Source organism: Lagopus muta, chromosome Z (genome assembly GCF_023343835.1).
Source record: "Lagopus muta isolate bLagMut1 chromosome Z, bLagMut1 primary, whole genome shotgun sequence".
Lineage (NCBI taxonomy): Eukaryota > Metazoa > Chordata > Aves > Galliformes > Phasianidae > Lagopus > Lagopus muta.
In genome coordinates, this window is record NC_064472.1 from 55,264,824 (window position 1) to 55,277,707 (window position 12,884).

The 12,884-nt window shown below is 42.7% G+C and overlaps 1 protein-coding gene across 5 annotated transcripts in view; it reads left to right on the plus strand.

Annotated features, from left to right (window-relative positions):
* Window positions 1-12,884, plus strand: part of LOC125686714 (PH and SEC7 domain-containing protein 3-like) — a 116,966-nt gene that overhangs the window by 45,223 nt on the left and 58,859 nt on the right. For all 5 annotated transcript variants that reach the window (XM_048931049.1, XM_048931048.1, XM_048931047.1 and 2 more), the window contains one exon: window positions 2,541-2,630. In XM_048931049.1, coding sequence (XP_048787006.1) covers window positions 2,541-2,630 — 90 coding nt within the window. The remainder of the gene's footprint in view (window positions 1-2,540; window positions 2,631-12,884) is intronic.

The following is a 12,884-nucleotide window of genomic DNA, read 5'->3' on the forward strand; positions in this document are numbered from 1 at the left end:
TGCCAGACTTCTGCGTATGTGTTGCTTCTCTCTGTCCCTCTGGGATTTCCTTTAATTTTGGTATTCTTCTTGCTGTTTTTCATTTTTCTGCATAGCTGGTAAGTTAGGCATTTCTGACTTGGAATGCAGCTCCTTGCACAAATATACTAATTGCCTGTTTCCTAACAAAGACATAATGCTTCAACCTGACCTGAGCATGATTCTACAAGAGCAGAAAACAAATGAGTTTGAGCTTGTCTACACTGAGCTTTTTTTGTTGCTGACAATACTAAAAGTAACTGCAAATAGTTTTGTTTCATAGTGAGCTCGATTTCTTGTAAGGCCTCCAGTCTGTACCTCCCTTAACTCTTGTAGACAAGCTCTTACTTTTTCCTTTATTTGCCCCTGCTTTACAACACTTCTTTCTCTTCATAAATACAGCATTTTTGCTAGCTATGTCTTGGAGATGCATGCTCGCTTTTCTGCAGGCAGGCCATTATCCAGACTGTAAGAACATGTTAGAGAGGTAACTGTGTTCAGGGTAGCTCTAGACTTCCACACACATGTTTTGGAACCTGCATGGCACTGTGTGGAGACGTTAGCTGTGGTCCTGAAGCAAAACAGCCATTCATTTGGAGTACTAATTATCTCAATAAGTAAACTGGACCATACTGCAGTTGGGCTTGGTCAGTGTGGAGAATTACAAACTGCTATGGAGGAAGCAAACAGAAACAGTCTGATATCTGTAACAGGGAAGAAAGAAGGTGTTTGCACGTTTATGAGAACAGCTCCAGATTGCGCCCAAAAACTGCACTTACGAGCTGTATTCAGCAACCAGAGAGCCAGGATTGTAGCCCTACTATGTTGTTAAGATCTTTAATGATGTGGGAAGCACTGTGTGCACCTCTGGAAGTAGGGGTATTCCTGCCTGTCTGCTTTTTGCAGAACTACGTGGCCAAAGACTGTGGAATCTCCCTTTGCATCTAGATAGGGTTGATAGTCAAGGTTTGGTGAATTCCCAGTTTTCTCTAGGCCTCTGTTATGGAATGGGAGTAGTTGAGCAGCCCAAGCAATCATGTAGCTGTAGCATTGAATAATCTATGTTACTGACTCATCCCTTTCTTGGCTTTTAACTTCTGTCTGCATAAAGCTCTTCCAGAGTAGGCTGTCAATATTTCACATTTTATTGGCAAGGCAGGGCAGAGGGCATAAAGTTGGAAGGCTGCTTCCTCAGGGGAATAGTAAGCAGTCTGTTTTGCATGCAGAAACAAGGCAGGTACCTTGTAAGGCACTTACATTAGTCAGAGGGAGCAAGTGCAGCAACACTGCTTATTGGGACACAGTACTGCAGGTGGAGGTTTGCAGCTTGGTAGCCTGATAGAGGCTAACTCTCAGTTGACCTAGAAGATTATGGTTAGTTTTTATTCTGCAGCCAGGGCATACCCTGACCATGGAGTAGACTCACCACCTTGTCCTCTCTGGCATCTGTAGAAATACTGTGGTCATCAGAGAATCCTGATTTCCCATTGTTCCTGTCGTGTTTCTTCCTATGCTTTCTTTTTTATCAATTTGATATTACCATTTCTGTCTGCTCACAAGGTTTCCCACATGCAAGTCTGGGGTTTTTAGCACACGGGGCACTAGGGAGACCTAGCACAGGCACTTTCTCTGATGGCTGACTGAGACTGAGATTCAGGAGCAATTTAAGGCAGCCTCAAGCCTCCACTTGAGGTGATTTTGGACCAGCAGGCACTTGCTGAAAGACTGTGGCTCAGCTGGATAATTTCAGACAATGAATGAAGTAGAAAAAGAAAAAAAGTATTACCTGGAAAGGTCAGAGAGTCATAGAACATTCTGAGCTGAAAGAGACCACGGATCATTGAGTCCACACCCGGCTCTGTACAGTGCTGCCCAGGATTCAAATCCTGTGTCTGAGAAGTTGTCCAAACACTTATTTGATTTCTGGCAGCTGGGGCCTTGGCTACTGCCCTGGCAGCCTTTTGGTTGCCTACTGCCCTCTGGTGAAGAACCTTTCCTAACACACCCCTGATCCTCCACTGACAGCAGCTCCACCTCAAGTTAATCCCAGTGCTGTGACTCAGAAAGTGGGTGCTTCTGTGTATCTAACTGTTGCAAGGCAGTTGCTAGTGGACCATTGGAAAGCTAAGAGAAAGGTCTGGAAAGAGCCTCAGTTTTTTGTTTCTTTGTGCCTCGCAACAGAATCAAGTAAATATTTTCTCTCAGAGACTGATAGAATCTTTGGAAACATGGGGGTGGAAGGCACAATGCATATACCAGTGAGCTTTAGCACCACCCTGTTCATTACTCTACAGTACTTAGCTTTTTTCTATTCAGATGGGCCCAAATGCACTTTGCTGTTTCCAATTAAGTTCACAAAAAGATGCTTGCCTTTAAGTAATGCTGGGAATGACTTCTTAGTAACATCTGCCTTGGGCTTGATTTAAAGCTGGGAGATGTAATTTATCTGAGATGTTGCATGTTTATGTCATTTTAGGAAGTAGCATGGCTGTAGTGCTTTGTTTCTCTGTCATCTTTTCCAGAACATTGGGAAAAAGATGACCTGCCAAGAATTCATTGCTAACCTCCAGGGGATGAACGATGGTAAAGACTTCCAAAAAGAACTGTTGAAGGTAAGAAATGAACTGCAGAACGTGGGTCTCAGTATCAGTGAGACAGCTCACACCCTGCTTGTGTTTTCTGAATTGTAAAACAGACTGTATTTCTTCTCCTGAACTATATACAGTATATACAATGTATATTCTATTGTTTTCCTTCTGCCTTTACTTGAAGGTGACTGAGACTACATGCAGCATGAACAGTCAAGACCTATCTTCAGTGGGGCTAGCTTCAGAGCCATATGTTTTAAAAGCTCAGGTGGCCATGCAGTCTCAGATTGCTGTCTCTTGATTGAATCAGAGAGAAGCAGCCAGTTGGTTCTGACTATTGAATACGTAAAGACTAATCCTGAATTGTGTATCTGGAAGGCGAATGGTTTTTCATCAAAGGTGCTTTGGGGTTTTCACGTCAGAGCAGATGTAATTTCAGATTACAATGTGCTGTCTGGTACAGACTGCTTTGCTTCAGATTTTATTCATTAAGTTTATGCCAGTAGTTAAATCTGAAGAACTGGGAAAGAGGCTGAAAAGGGTGGATCTTGTTTCATTGTCGGTAATAATGAGAATGTTTCATTTCTCTTTTTGTGTGATTGTTGGCATGAAACAGCAGTCTGTTTGAATGAGGAGAGGAGTGCATACACCAGAGTTCATAATTTTTTTTTGTAATGGAAATAATAATGAGAGGTTGCTGCATCTGAGGTCTGACCCAAAGCCTATTGAGGTAAATCAAAAGAACTGCTGCCTCTTCTGTGGGCTTTGTAAGGCCTATTGTGAATTGCAGATGAACCTGCGTAACTGTAAGTGGCAGTCTTTGTTTTCTGGTAATTGGTAGTTTCTCCAGTTTCTCCAGCTTTCTGGGGAGGACAAGACCTAGTGCCAGGTCCTGCACTTTGGCCACAACAACCCCAGGCAGCACTGCAGGCTCGGGATAGAGTGGAAGACTGTGTGGAAAAAAAGAACCAGGGGGGCATTGGTCGGTACTTGACTGAACATGAGCCAGTAGTGTGCCCAGGTGGCCAAGAATGCCAATGGCTTCCTGCCTTGTATCAAAAGTAGTGCAGCCAGCAGGAGCATGGAGGTGATCATCCCCCTGTAATCATTACTGGGGGGGCTGAACCTCCAGTACTGTATTCAGTTTTGGGCTCCTCACTAAGAGACACACATTGAGGCCTTCATATGTGTTCAGAGAAGGACAACTAAGCTGTGAGGGGTCTGGAGCTCAAGTCTTATGAGGAGTGGCTGAGGGAGCTGGGATTTTTCAGTCTGGAGAAGAGGAGGCTCAGGGGAGACTTTATTGCTCTCCCAACTGCCTGAAGGGAGGTTGTGGTGAGGTGGGGGTGGGCCTCTTTTCCTGCACGGCTGGCGATAGCACTAGAAGGGAATGGCCTCATGTTGTGCCAGGGAAGGTTCAGGATGGATATCAGGAAAAAATTTCTTCTCAGAAAGAGTCGTCAGGTGCTGAAATGGGCTGTCCAGGGAGATGGCTTAGTCACCATCCGTGGAAGTGTTCAAGAACTGTGTGGGTGTACACTGAGGGACAAGGTATAGAGGGGAAATATTGGTGGTAGGTATATGGATATCTTGAAGGTCTTTTCCAACCTTGGCAATTTTGTGTTTCTGTGATTCATTGTAAGGAACTGGGAATGTAAACTCAAACCCCTTGTTATTAGTTTTCATATCTTTATTTTTAAGATCTGAATGCAATGCTCATCTGTCAGTAGCATCGCTTGATTTTTTTTCATGGAAGTTCATTTCTTACCCTGTCATAGAGAGATGTGTTAAGATTAATTTTCAAGCTAATTGCAGCCCTTACTGAATAAAAAGGTCTCCAGGCTGTGTTTAAATAACCTTCAGAGTGTACTGAGGAGAGATTTCCACTGGTTCTTACCTGCTGTTTATTTTTCTGCTGACAGAAGTACACAGTTGAGGCTGAATCTTGGTGTTTATTATTGACCTTCAGACTAATGCTGAGACTGGCTGGCTCTTTGCCAGCCCACAGAGAGCAAGAGAATGGGACTCAAGATGTACTGGAGGCAGTAGGATGGAAGAAACCTGGTGCCAGCATCCTGCTTCATTTGAGATGTTCTGCCTTTCTCTGCATGCCGCCCTAATGCTTTCGGGACAGATGTGGCACCCAGCTGTGGTTTGTCATCTCACTTGTCTGAAGATATTCTAGATGTTCTGCCCCTTGTTCTATTAATGTACTGGTGAAGAGAAGCGGAGCGCATGGCAGTGAACATGCATTTCAATTGCTACATTACTGTGTCCACAGCAGCTACCCTGACACAAGTTGTGTGATTACAAAGATTTAGCTGAAATTAAATTTGCATTAGCGTCAATAAATTAAATTCACAGAACCCTGCTTCAGCACAGTGCTGAAGCGCTTTTGGCTTGCTGGTGCGTTAGCAGGACGGCTAATGACAAGCAACTGAGGCTGCTGGCCGATTCCCTGCAGCTCTTCAAGGTTTCTGTGAGAGAAGGACCATTTCCACAGGGTGGCAGTGTGCCCCTGCGAGAGCGAGATACTGACACCCACGGTGCGGTTGGGAAGTAATTGTGCTTTTCTGCCTCTGGTCCTCCTGCATTCCCCTCGTGGCTCTGAGATGAGCGTTGCATCACTGTACAAAGTCTGCAGCTTTGCATAGCCAAGCCCCAAAGCAAAGCTGAGCAGTGTTGGAATTGCAAGAACAGGGGAGAGGTCTTAACAAGTGATTTACAAGTGGTATTCATCCAGGACTTGGAAGTGCACTGCAGCTTTTGTGGTGGGTCTGAAACACAAAGTCAGTCAGGGCTGCAAATCGTGCTTGAGGTATCCAGAACACTCAGGGCTTGCAGGCAGAAGTCAGGTCAGTTGCTACAATTTCCCTTAGTTCCACTGAGCACAAAGTGTAGCCTTGGGTACTTGTTTTGTCAGAATGGGAAAAAAGGCTTTCAGTGGGCATGTATGAACATGTGAGGAAATTCAGTTCTTCTTTATACATGATCAGCCTCAGAAAACTTTGGATGTGAGATCTGATTGCACTTTTCTCCCTGCTATTCCCATGAAGGACCCTACCTTTGTTTTATTTTTTATTTTTTCCCAACAACAAGGCCACTGTGGTAAACATCATCAGGCATTGTTGTTCAGACCATAATTCTCAGTGTCATTGACAGTGCTTTGGGAATGGGGATTTTCTTCTGGCTAGCAGGCAAATGAGAAATGCTAATATGGTTTCACTCACTGTGTGTTTTTTTGTCTGTTCATTAACAGTGAAAATGGTTTCACTTTTGTACACCCATCTGCACAATGGCTCATCTCTTTTTCCTTTTATCTCCCTCCTTCTGTTGGAGCTGAGGTTGCCTTTAGAGCTAGGACCCATAATGGCAAGTATGCCAAACCTCTGATTAACAGTGTGTTTCTCCCTATGAGATCTGCTTGCAGTATTCATATATTCAGTGCTTTGCCAGGCAGACAGATAAATGCACCTTCCATTTTATTCCATTTTAGTTCTGGTTTGACCATCTGTCACACATCCCATTAATCTGCCATCAGCTGCTAGTAAAGGCCAGAAGTAGAGACAGTAGCCTGATTTTCACTACGTGCTGTCAGTGCATGTAGACCTGAGTGTTGTAGTTTATACTTATTGCAGAGTTCCTGTATACCTTCAAAGTGGAAGCAACTCCTTGTAAATAAGAAGCAGCATCCCAAGCTGTGATTCACTGAATCACAGGACTATCTTTGTGCGGCTGACCGGTGTTAAAGGTGAATCAAGCCTTTTAAATCCAGGCAGATTAAGGTTATTGAAATGAAATTTTTCAAAGTCAAGAAAACCTTTTGTAACTCCTGTTCTTTGGCTCTGAGCTCTCACACTCCAAGCATACAAATAATTTTATTTTATATCAAGCTGGGTAAGGTGATCCTGAATTACTAGCAGTGTTTTCTTTTCAGCTTTGATCTGTAGCAAAGGTCACTGTGCCATTGTGAGTCTAAGTCTTGGAAGGAGGCTTGTGAGTACAAAGAATTGTGACTACCCTTGTTCTGGCTGGTGCTGCAGTACTCTGGTATGGGTGGGCTCAGTGCTTACCCCTAAGGTAGACTGTGAATGGCTTTCTTAGCAGCATTTACAGATGGAGACAAGTGACAGATTTTACCAAGACCAAGAAATGTAGAGAGACTCAGCCACACCATTGATCTCTTCAGAGCAGGTGTACCTGAAACCCCAGGTTAGCTACTGCAAATGCCACTGCAGAAGGTGAAAAAGCAGGAGAGATTCTGCACCTCCATTAGTGAGAGTGAGCTGAACACATCAGAAATAGTTACAACAACAACTGCATCCAATATGTGGGCTGTTAGCCAGAGGGAATCCATTACCAGATCATTGTTCGTTTATTCCTGCAGAAAGGCAGGCCATGGTTAGTATCCAGCAACTTTGAAGGGAAATGAAGTCACTCTAGGGGAATATCGGGAACCTCAGGAATCTCGTGCCTACGCTGCAAGATTAGCTTACTGCAGCCTAATTCCTCGTGCTCACACCAGCTTTAACCTGATATAGTCATACCATCACCACTGATTGTACTGTTATGTAACTATTGTCTTCCTTCACTTTGTGAGAGTGGCTAATAAAGACAAAATAGTCTAATTTTGGCCATGCTTCATTTCCCACAGGCAGTGTGGCCCTACCTAATGCTGTGCTGGTAAAATGGTGGCCACTGTGTCTTCCTCTTTCTTCTTGTTCCATAAGGGAAGCAATAACAAAGAACTTTCTTATGTGAAGAAAAGTGACCCAATCCTATAGAGTGTGCCAAGAGCCATCTCTGAAGGAATGGATCCCTGCATTTCTTAGGCAGTACTTCGATTGTGTGGTGCTTTCCATTGTAGGAAAAATACTTCATTGTTAGGCCATGTGCTGAGATCCCACCTGCCTGTGTTGTTCCGCATGTGTCCAAATTCCTTGGCATCTGTAGTGTCTAAGATAACTTGTTTGTGGAGAATCATGGGAGTTCGTTGTGTCACAATTGCATGGGTTGTGCTGGAAGGAGCTACTAGGAGTCTACCTTCATTTCTGTACATCTGCAACACCTCTGCTGCTCCTGACTCTGGTGACTCTGTTGTGCCCCAGGAGGAGCACTGAACACAAGCTGTACCTGTCCATGTGTCTTCTGGTGGAGGTGGTGGCTCTTATCCAAGGTATCAGGCAGATCACCAAGCTGAAGGGGCTGGGATGCTTGACAGGGACTTGGCTAGAGCCCAGTAGGGACTGCTGATGGAGATAAGACTCCAGTCCTGCATAAAATATCTGCTTTTTCTCAAAGGCTATGTTTTTGGCTGGGCTTTATCTCCCAGAGAAGCGCTGTAATCAAGTGACCAAATTAAGTGGAAGTCACTGGTGCTGAACTCTTCTGAAGAACCAATCTCCCTTAATTTCCTAAATGATATTAATTCTTGATTAGGATTCTTGGGATATGCAATTTCCTATAGAAGCTGCAAGGTAGAGTTTATCTCATTTTACTGTCAGTTCCCTGTGCTTTAATTAAGGCATACTTTTTTTTTGCCAGTCTTTGTCTCCTATCTCTCCTCCTCTCTTTCCTTGTTTAAAAATCACCCAAGGCAAACACTCAATTAAAAGACAATTGTAGGCATCTTGCTTGATCCTTTCCCATCATTTCAGGTGTTTTGTGATGAAGAATAAGCATCAGTAAGCTAACTTTTTGTTCCCATATTGTTTACTCAGAGGAAATCACACTAATCAGGCTGCTGTGTACACTCCTAATTGTTCATCTGCAGTCTCTACAATTCCATTTTATGGCCAAAGCTCTTCAGCAAGGAATTTCCACCTTCCTGCTATTGCTGAATGGAAAAGAGAGCCTGATAAATTCACAAGAAGAGAGTTTGTAACAGCATGCCAGAAGGGACAGTGTTTATTGCTGGAGCACTGTGCAGCTGTGGGCAAGGCATGGGAGGGGAGAGGAGAAAATGTCTGTCCTAGAAGAGCCAGAATTCTGCTTGGCAGGAATCAGGACTTACCTCCTTGGTTCCTCTCCAGAATGAAGTTTTTCCTTTTTAAAATGTTTCTGCTGGGATAATGTTTCTGGGTCAGCTATTTCTTATGTTTGAAATGAAAGATCGGTTACTGAAGGCCTCTTTCAGCTGCTAGGAGACAACTGAGTCTAATCCAGTGGCATAAAAGTCAGAGAACACAGGATAAAACCATTAATCCTTGTCTTTAACAGTTGTTTGTGAAAACCTACTTTGCTTTCAATCAGCAAGAGCCACAGTAACAGTGACTGAAGGGAACACCTGGATTGCTTTTGCTTTCCTCCATCCTCAGTCAGGACTTTCCTGCAGCGATTAGCTTTGATTGCTTTGGCATGTAATACTGGGTGTTGTAGCTTATCCTCTGTAGGATAGTAACCAGCTCAAGCATGTCTGTGCAGAACTGTCAGTTAAGCCAGGTTGTGGTGATGTGCACACTGCTTTAGGTTCTGGTAGTAACATAGATTCTGACACTCCTTTGCCCAATGCGACATGCACATCTATTTAATTTTGTGTTCCTGGAATTTGGTTCAATTCATATAAAATTAAAGACCCCAAAACTATATGCGTCTCCCAAACAAGCTCAGGTATTATGTCTAAGAAAGCAATGAAAGATAAAAAGAAGTCTAATGCTCTCCACTGACTTTCTGCCTCTGAGCAGGGAAGGTAAAACTTTCAAAAGGCCTTAAAGTGTAAAATTTTGTAATGATGAGGCAGGAATGATGATTTTTCTGTGAGGTCTGGAGGTGGTCTGAGGCACTGCTTGTCCTGGTAGGAAGTGGGCATTTAGAGATGGGTCTGTTTCTGCTTCCATGGCCTGCATTTCTCTGAGTTATTTTTCCTGTCCAGCCTTTTATCTCTGTGCTTTTAGAGTGTTATTCAGAAGATTTCTCCTAGCCCACCAGCCTTCTATGTCAGCAAGAAGTGAAATCCAAGCAGTTGTCCAGGAGTTTTCTGCTAGGACTAGCTGCAATTACATGGCTCAATACCAGGCTCCTAAGAATGCTGGGGAGGGAGAGGGAGGGATTTTCATCTATGGATGCAAAGTCTCAGTAGTATCTTGTACGAGTTGATCAGGCGAGTGAATCATTTCATCTTTAGCTTTTCCATCTTGTTGGGTAGCCAGGGATGTCAGTTCTTCTCTAGTTTAACCAAAATGCTTTGCAGCTCCCAGGCACAGATGTTTCTGTGTGGACCTTCCCGTTTCTTCTGCTGTCACTATGAAGGATACAGAATGGTAGTCTTCAGCAGTGCTGTGATGTGCCACTTTAAAGAAGGAATTTTAGGCTCTTTTTTAGCTGGGAAATCTCTAATACAATGTCACACATGCATTTTGGTCCCTATGACATATTACTCCCACCTCCATGTAGGTAGAAAACAAATTCTGAAAAACATTCTTTGATCTTCCACCCACTGATCTGCTTGAAATTTTAGTTCTGTACAGCAATTCAAGGAGTAGGAATATAATTTATACCATATTAAAAAAAAAAAAAGGAGAAAACATTACTTCCAACAGTTTGGGGAATTATTGCCATAAATCTTTGGTATTCCTACCTTCTGTTAGTCATCACACTTTTGCAATGACATGGGATTTCTCTGTGACCTAGATACACTGTTTCCTTTCAGGCAAACGTACTATGTTGCCACTTGACTTTCTGTATGTGTTTATATATATATGTTTACAATATTTATTTCATTTTATTAATATTAAATATTTAATATTAATATTAAATGGACATTAAATGGAACATCTAGTTTCCTACTGAGATCTTACTTCTTCGATTGACAGCATATTTCTGAGATCTTGGTAAAAATGCAAGGCAAATCCAAGGCACCTGTTTTCTGCCCTGCTGACTGATTGTCTTCAGCAGGCATTGTGAGGGCTGTGATGGCTTGCTCCTGTGGCTGAGGCAAGCCAGACATGCCTTCATAGGTGTATGCATTGGTGGAGGACAGGGATGCTGGAGGCTATGCCTATTTATCCTCTGTGGGCTGTTCCTGCCACAGGGAAAGGCATGCAGTGCAGTGCAGGCAACACCCACGTGAAACTTTCGTGGCTCTCAAAGTGGCCTGGATTTTTTTTTTTTTTTGGTGTGTGTTTGTGTTTGCTGTGTGAATCACAGGGAGGCATTGAAGAAGGGCTGTTTTTTAATGCAGTCCCCAGGGGAGTGCTGAGTGGTGAGGGGTTTAAGTTGTTGACTGTAGTGTGCTCTCTGCGGCTATAGAGGCAGCAGTTGTTTGTGGCTGACAGTTGGCTTTGCAAGGGTGTTCAGTTTGCCTTACTGGGGCCATTTAGGAATGTTTTTTTGTGGGGGGATGGGAGGGATTTCTAGATTTCCTTGCTCTCTCCTGTAGCTATATTTGGCAGCTTTAACTTAAGGAGTTTGGTGGTCTCTGTGAGTTGATGCTTATTATACGGCTCCATTCATTTCTGCCAGCTGTATTTGCAGTACATCCTAGTTTCCAAAAGAATGATGCAGGAAGATAAATTTTTTTCCTCTTAAGACTATGCTGCTTGGCCAAGAAACTCAGTGAGACCCCAGTCTGCAACACTGAGCTGTTTTGTGATATACTGTGAAGAATCTAAAGATGGGTAACTGCATTCCTTTGCTTGTAATGCTAATCACTGTAAAGAGGGCATGGTTTTTTTGAATTTCTGTTACTGTAAAAGAGCTTTTTCCATTAAACTTGTGCTCTTCCATCATTCTCAGCAAAACAGTACATCTTAGGAATAATTTATTTTGGCTCAAGGTATAGTATGAATTCTGGAGAAACAGAGGTACTAGAATTGATTGATTATTCCACCAGCCAACATGGTTTCACTCAGGCTGCTTTTAGTGACTTAGTGATGTAAGAAGCCAGTAGTAAACCTTAGCATCTGTGACTGCAAGTCAGCCTGTCACAGATGTGCTTTTAGCCTGCTAAAGTAAAACATACAATCTTAAGTTACCCTCGTGGGCACATAGGAACAGTGCTTGTATTTTTATGGTACTATGACTTTATGTGCTTTGTTTCATGGTTGAGGTGGTCTCAAAGTACATGCCAGTGCAGTTACAATAGCTTAGTTGACAGGGGATAGCCTCAGGCTGTAGTAATTTGACCAGTTTCTATTGTAAGGATTACTTTCCATACTGTATGAGAAATCAGTCATCTCCAGGGATTCCTTCAGACTATGTCACACAAGTACTACAGTATGACCTGCAAAAGACGCTTTCTTGAGGACATAAACAAGTGTTTTTTGCTAGTGAATCTGCTGACAGTGAGGTAAAACCAAGCATCTCTATAAATGTTGGGTAATAATCTGCAGATAGTGGAAAATATAACTATCTTATGGAGGAAACTAGGAGGATAATGTTGAAAATTTCAGTTGATATCTATTGTTCTCTCACCATACATAAAACTTGTTACCATTAGGTTTCCGTGTTGACCTTGTTGCTTATGGATGTAAAAGCAAAATTGTCGCTCTACTGTTTCTGCTATTAACAGGGATGGCAGTTGGAGACATTAAGATTTAATCTCAGTTGCCAGCTCCCCTTGGTTATCAGACCTCAGAAATCATTATTTTAATATACTGTAATGTCAGTTAAGTAGTGTCACTGTTGATCAGTTGTTGAGCTTTAGTTCTGTAGCCATCACGTATGAGTATATTATCCAGTAAAATTAACTTTACCCTTCACATCTGTTTTGGGGGAGAAGAGCAAAACAGGCATGAAGAAAGAAGAAAAGCAATCTTCTTATGAAAGAAGATTTAATGTTTATTTAGCAAACAAGAGTATATAAAAGCAGTGTTAAATACTGCTGCTTTCCTGTGCTGCACAAATATGTGATTACTGACTCTTGAGTGTGTATTTTAGGTAATTGATGTGTGTATGTGTATTGTTAGCTTTTGTTGATGGTATTGTCACTGGGTTCAGCTTCATTTGCTTTAGCCCAAAGTTTCAATTCACCTTTAAGCTTATGGTTTGCATGTTAGAGATGCTGGTAGAAGGTACCCATGAATAGGGTCACTGTCCTTAAGGTCATCCATGTGATGTCACCATGCTGTTCTTGCTCAATGCCAAACGAGCATCTCTATTCTGCTCCTTGGCTACCAACTCTGCTGATCTCTGATCAAAGAGAAGACTTTTTGCCTCAACTGGAAATTCCATTGGGTGCAGACAGCTTTTATTTTTTTTTCTGGTATTGCACAGACATACCAGTCCCTCCTTAAAGAAATTACTTTTATCCACCTTTACATTAACAACCCACTTCTTTTC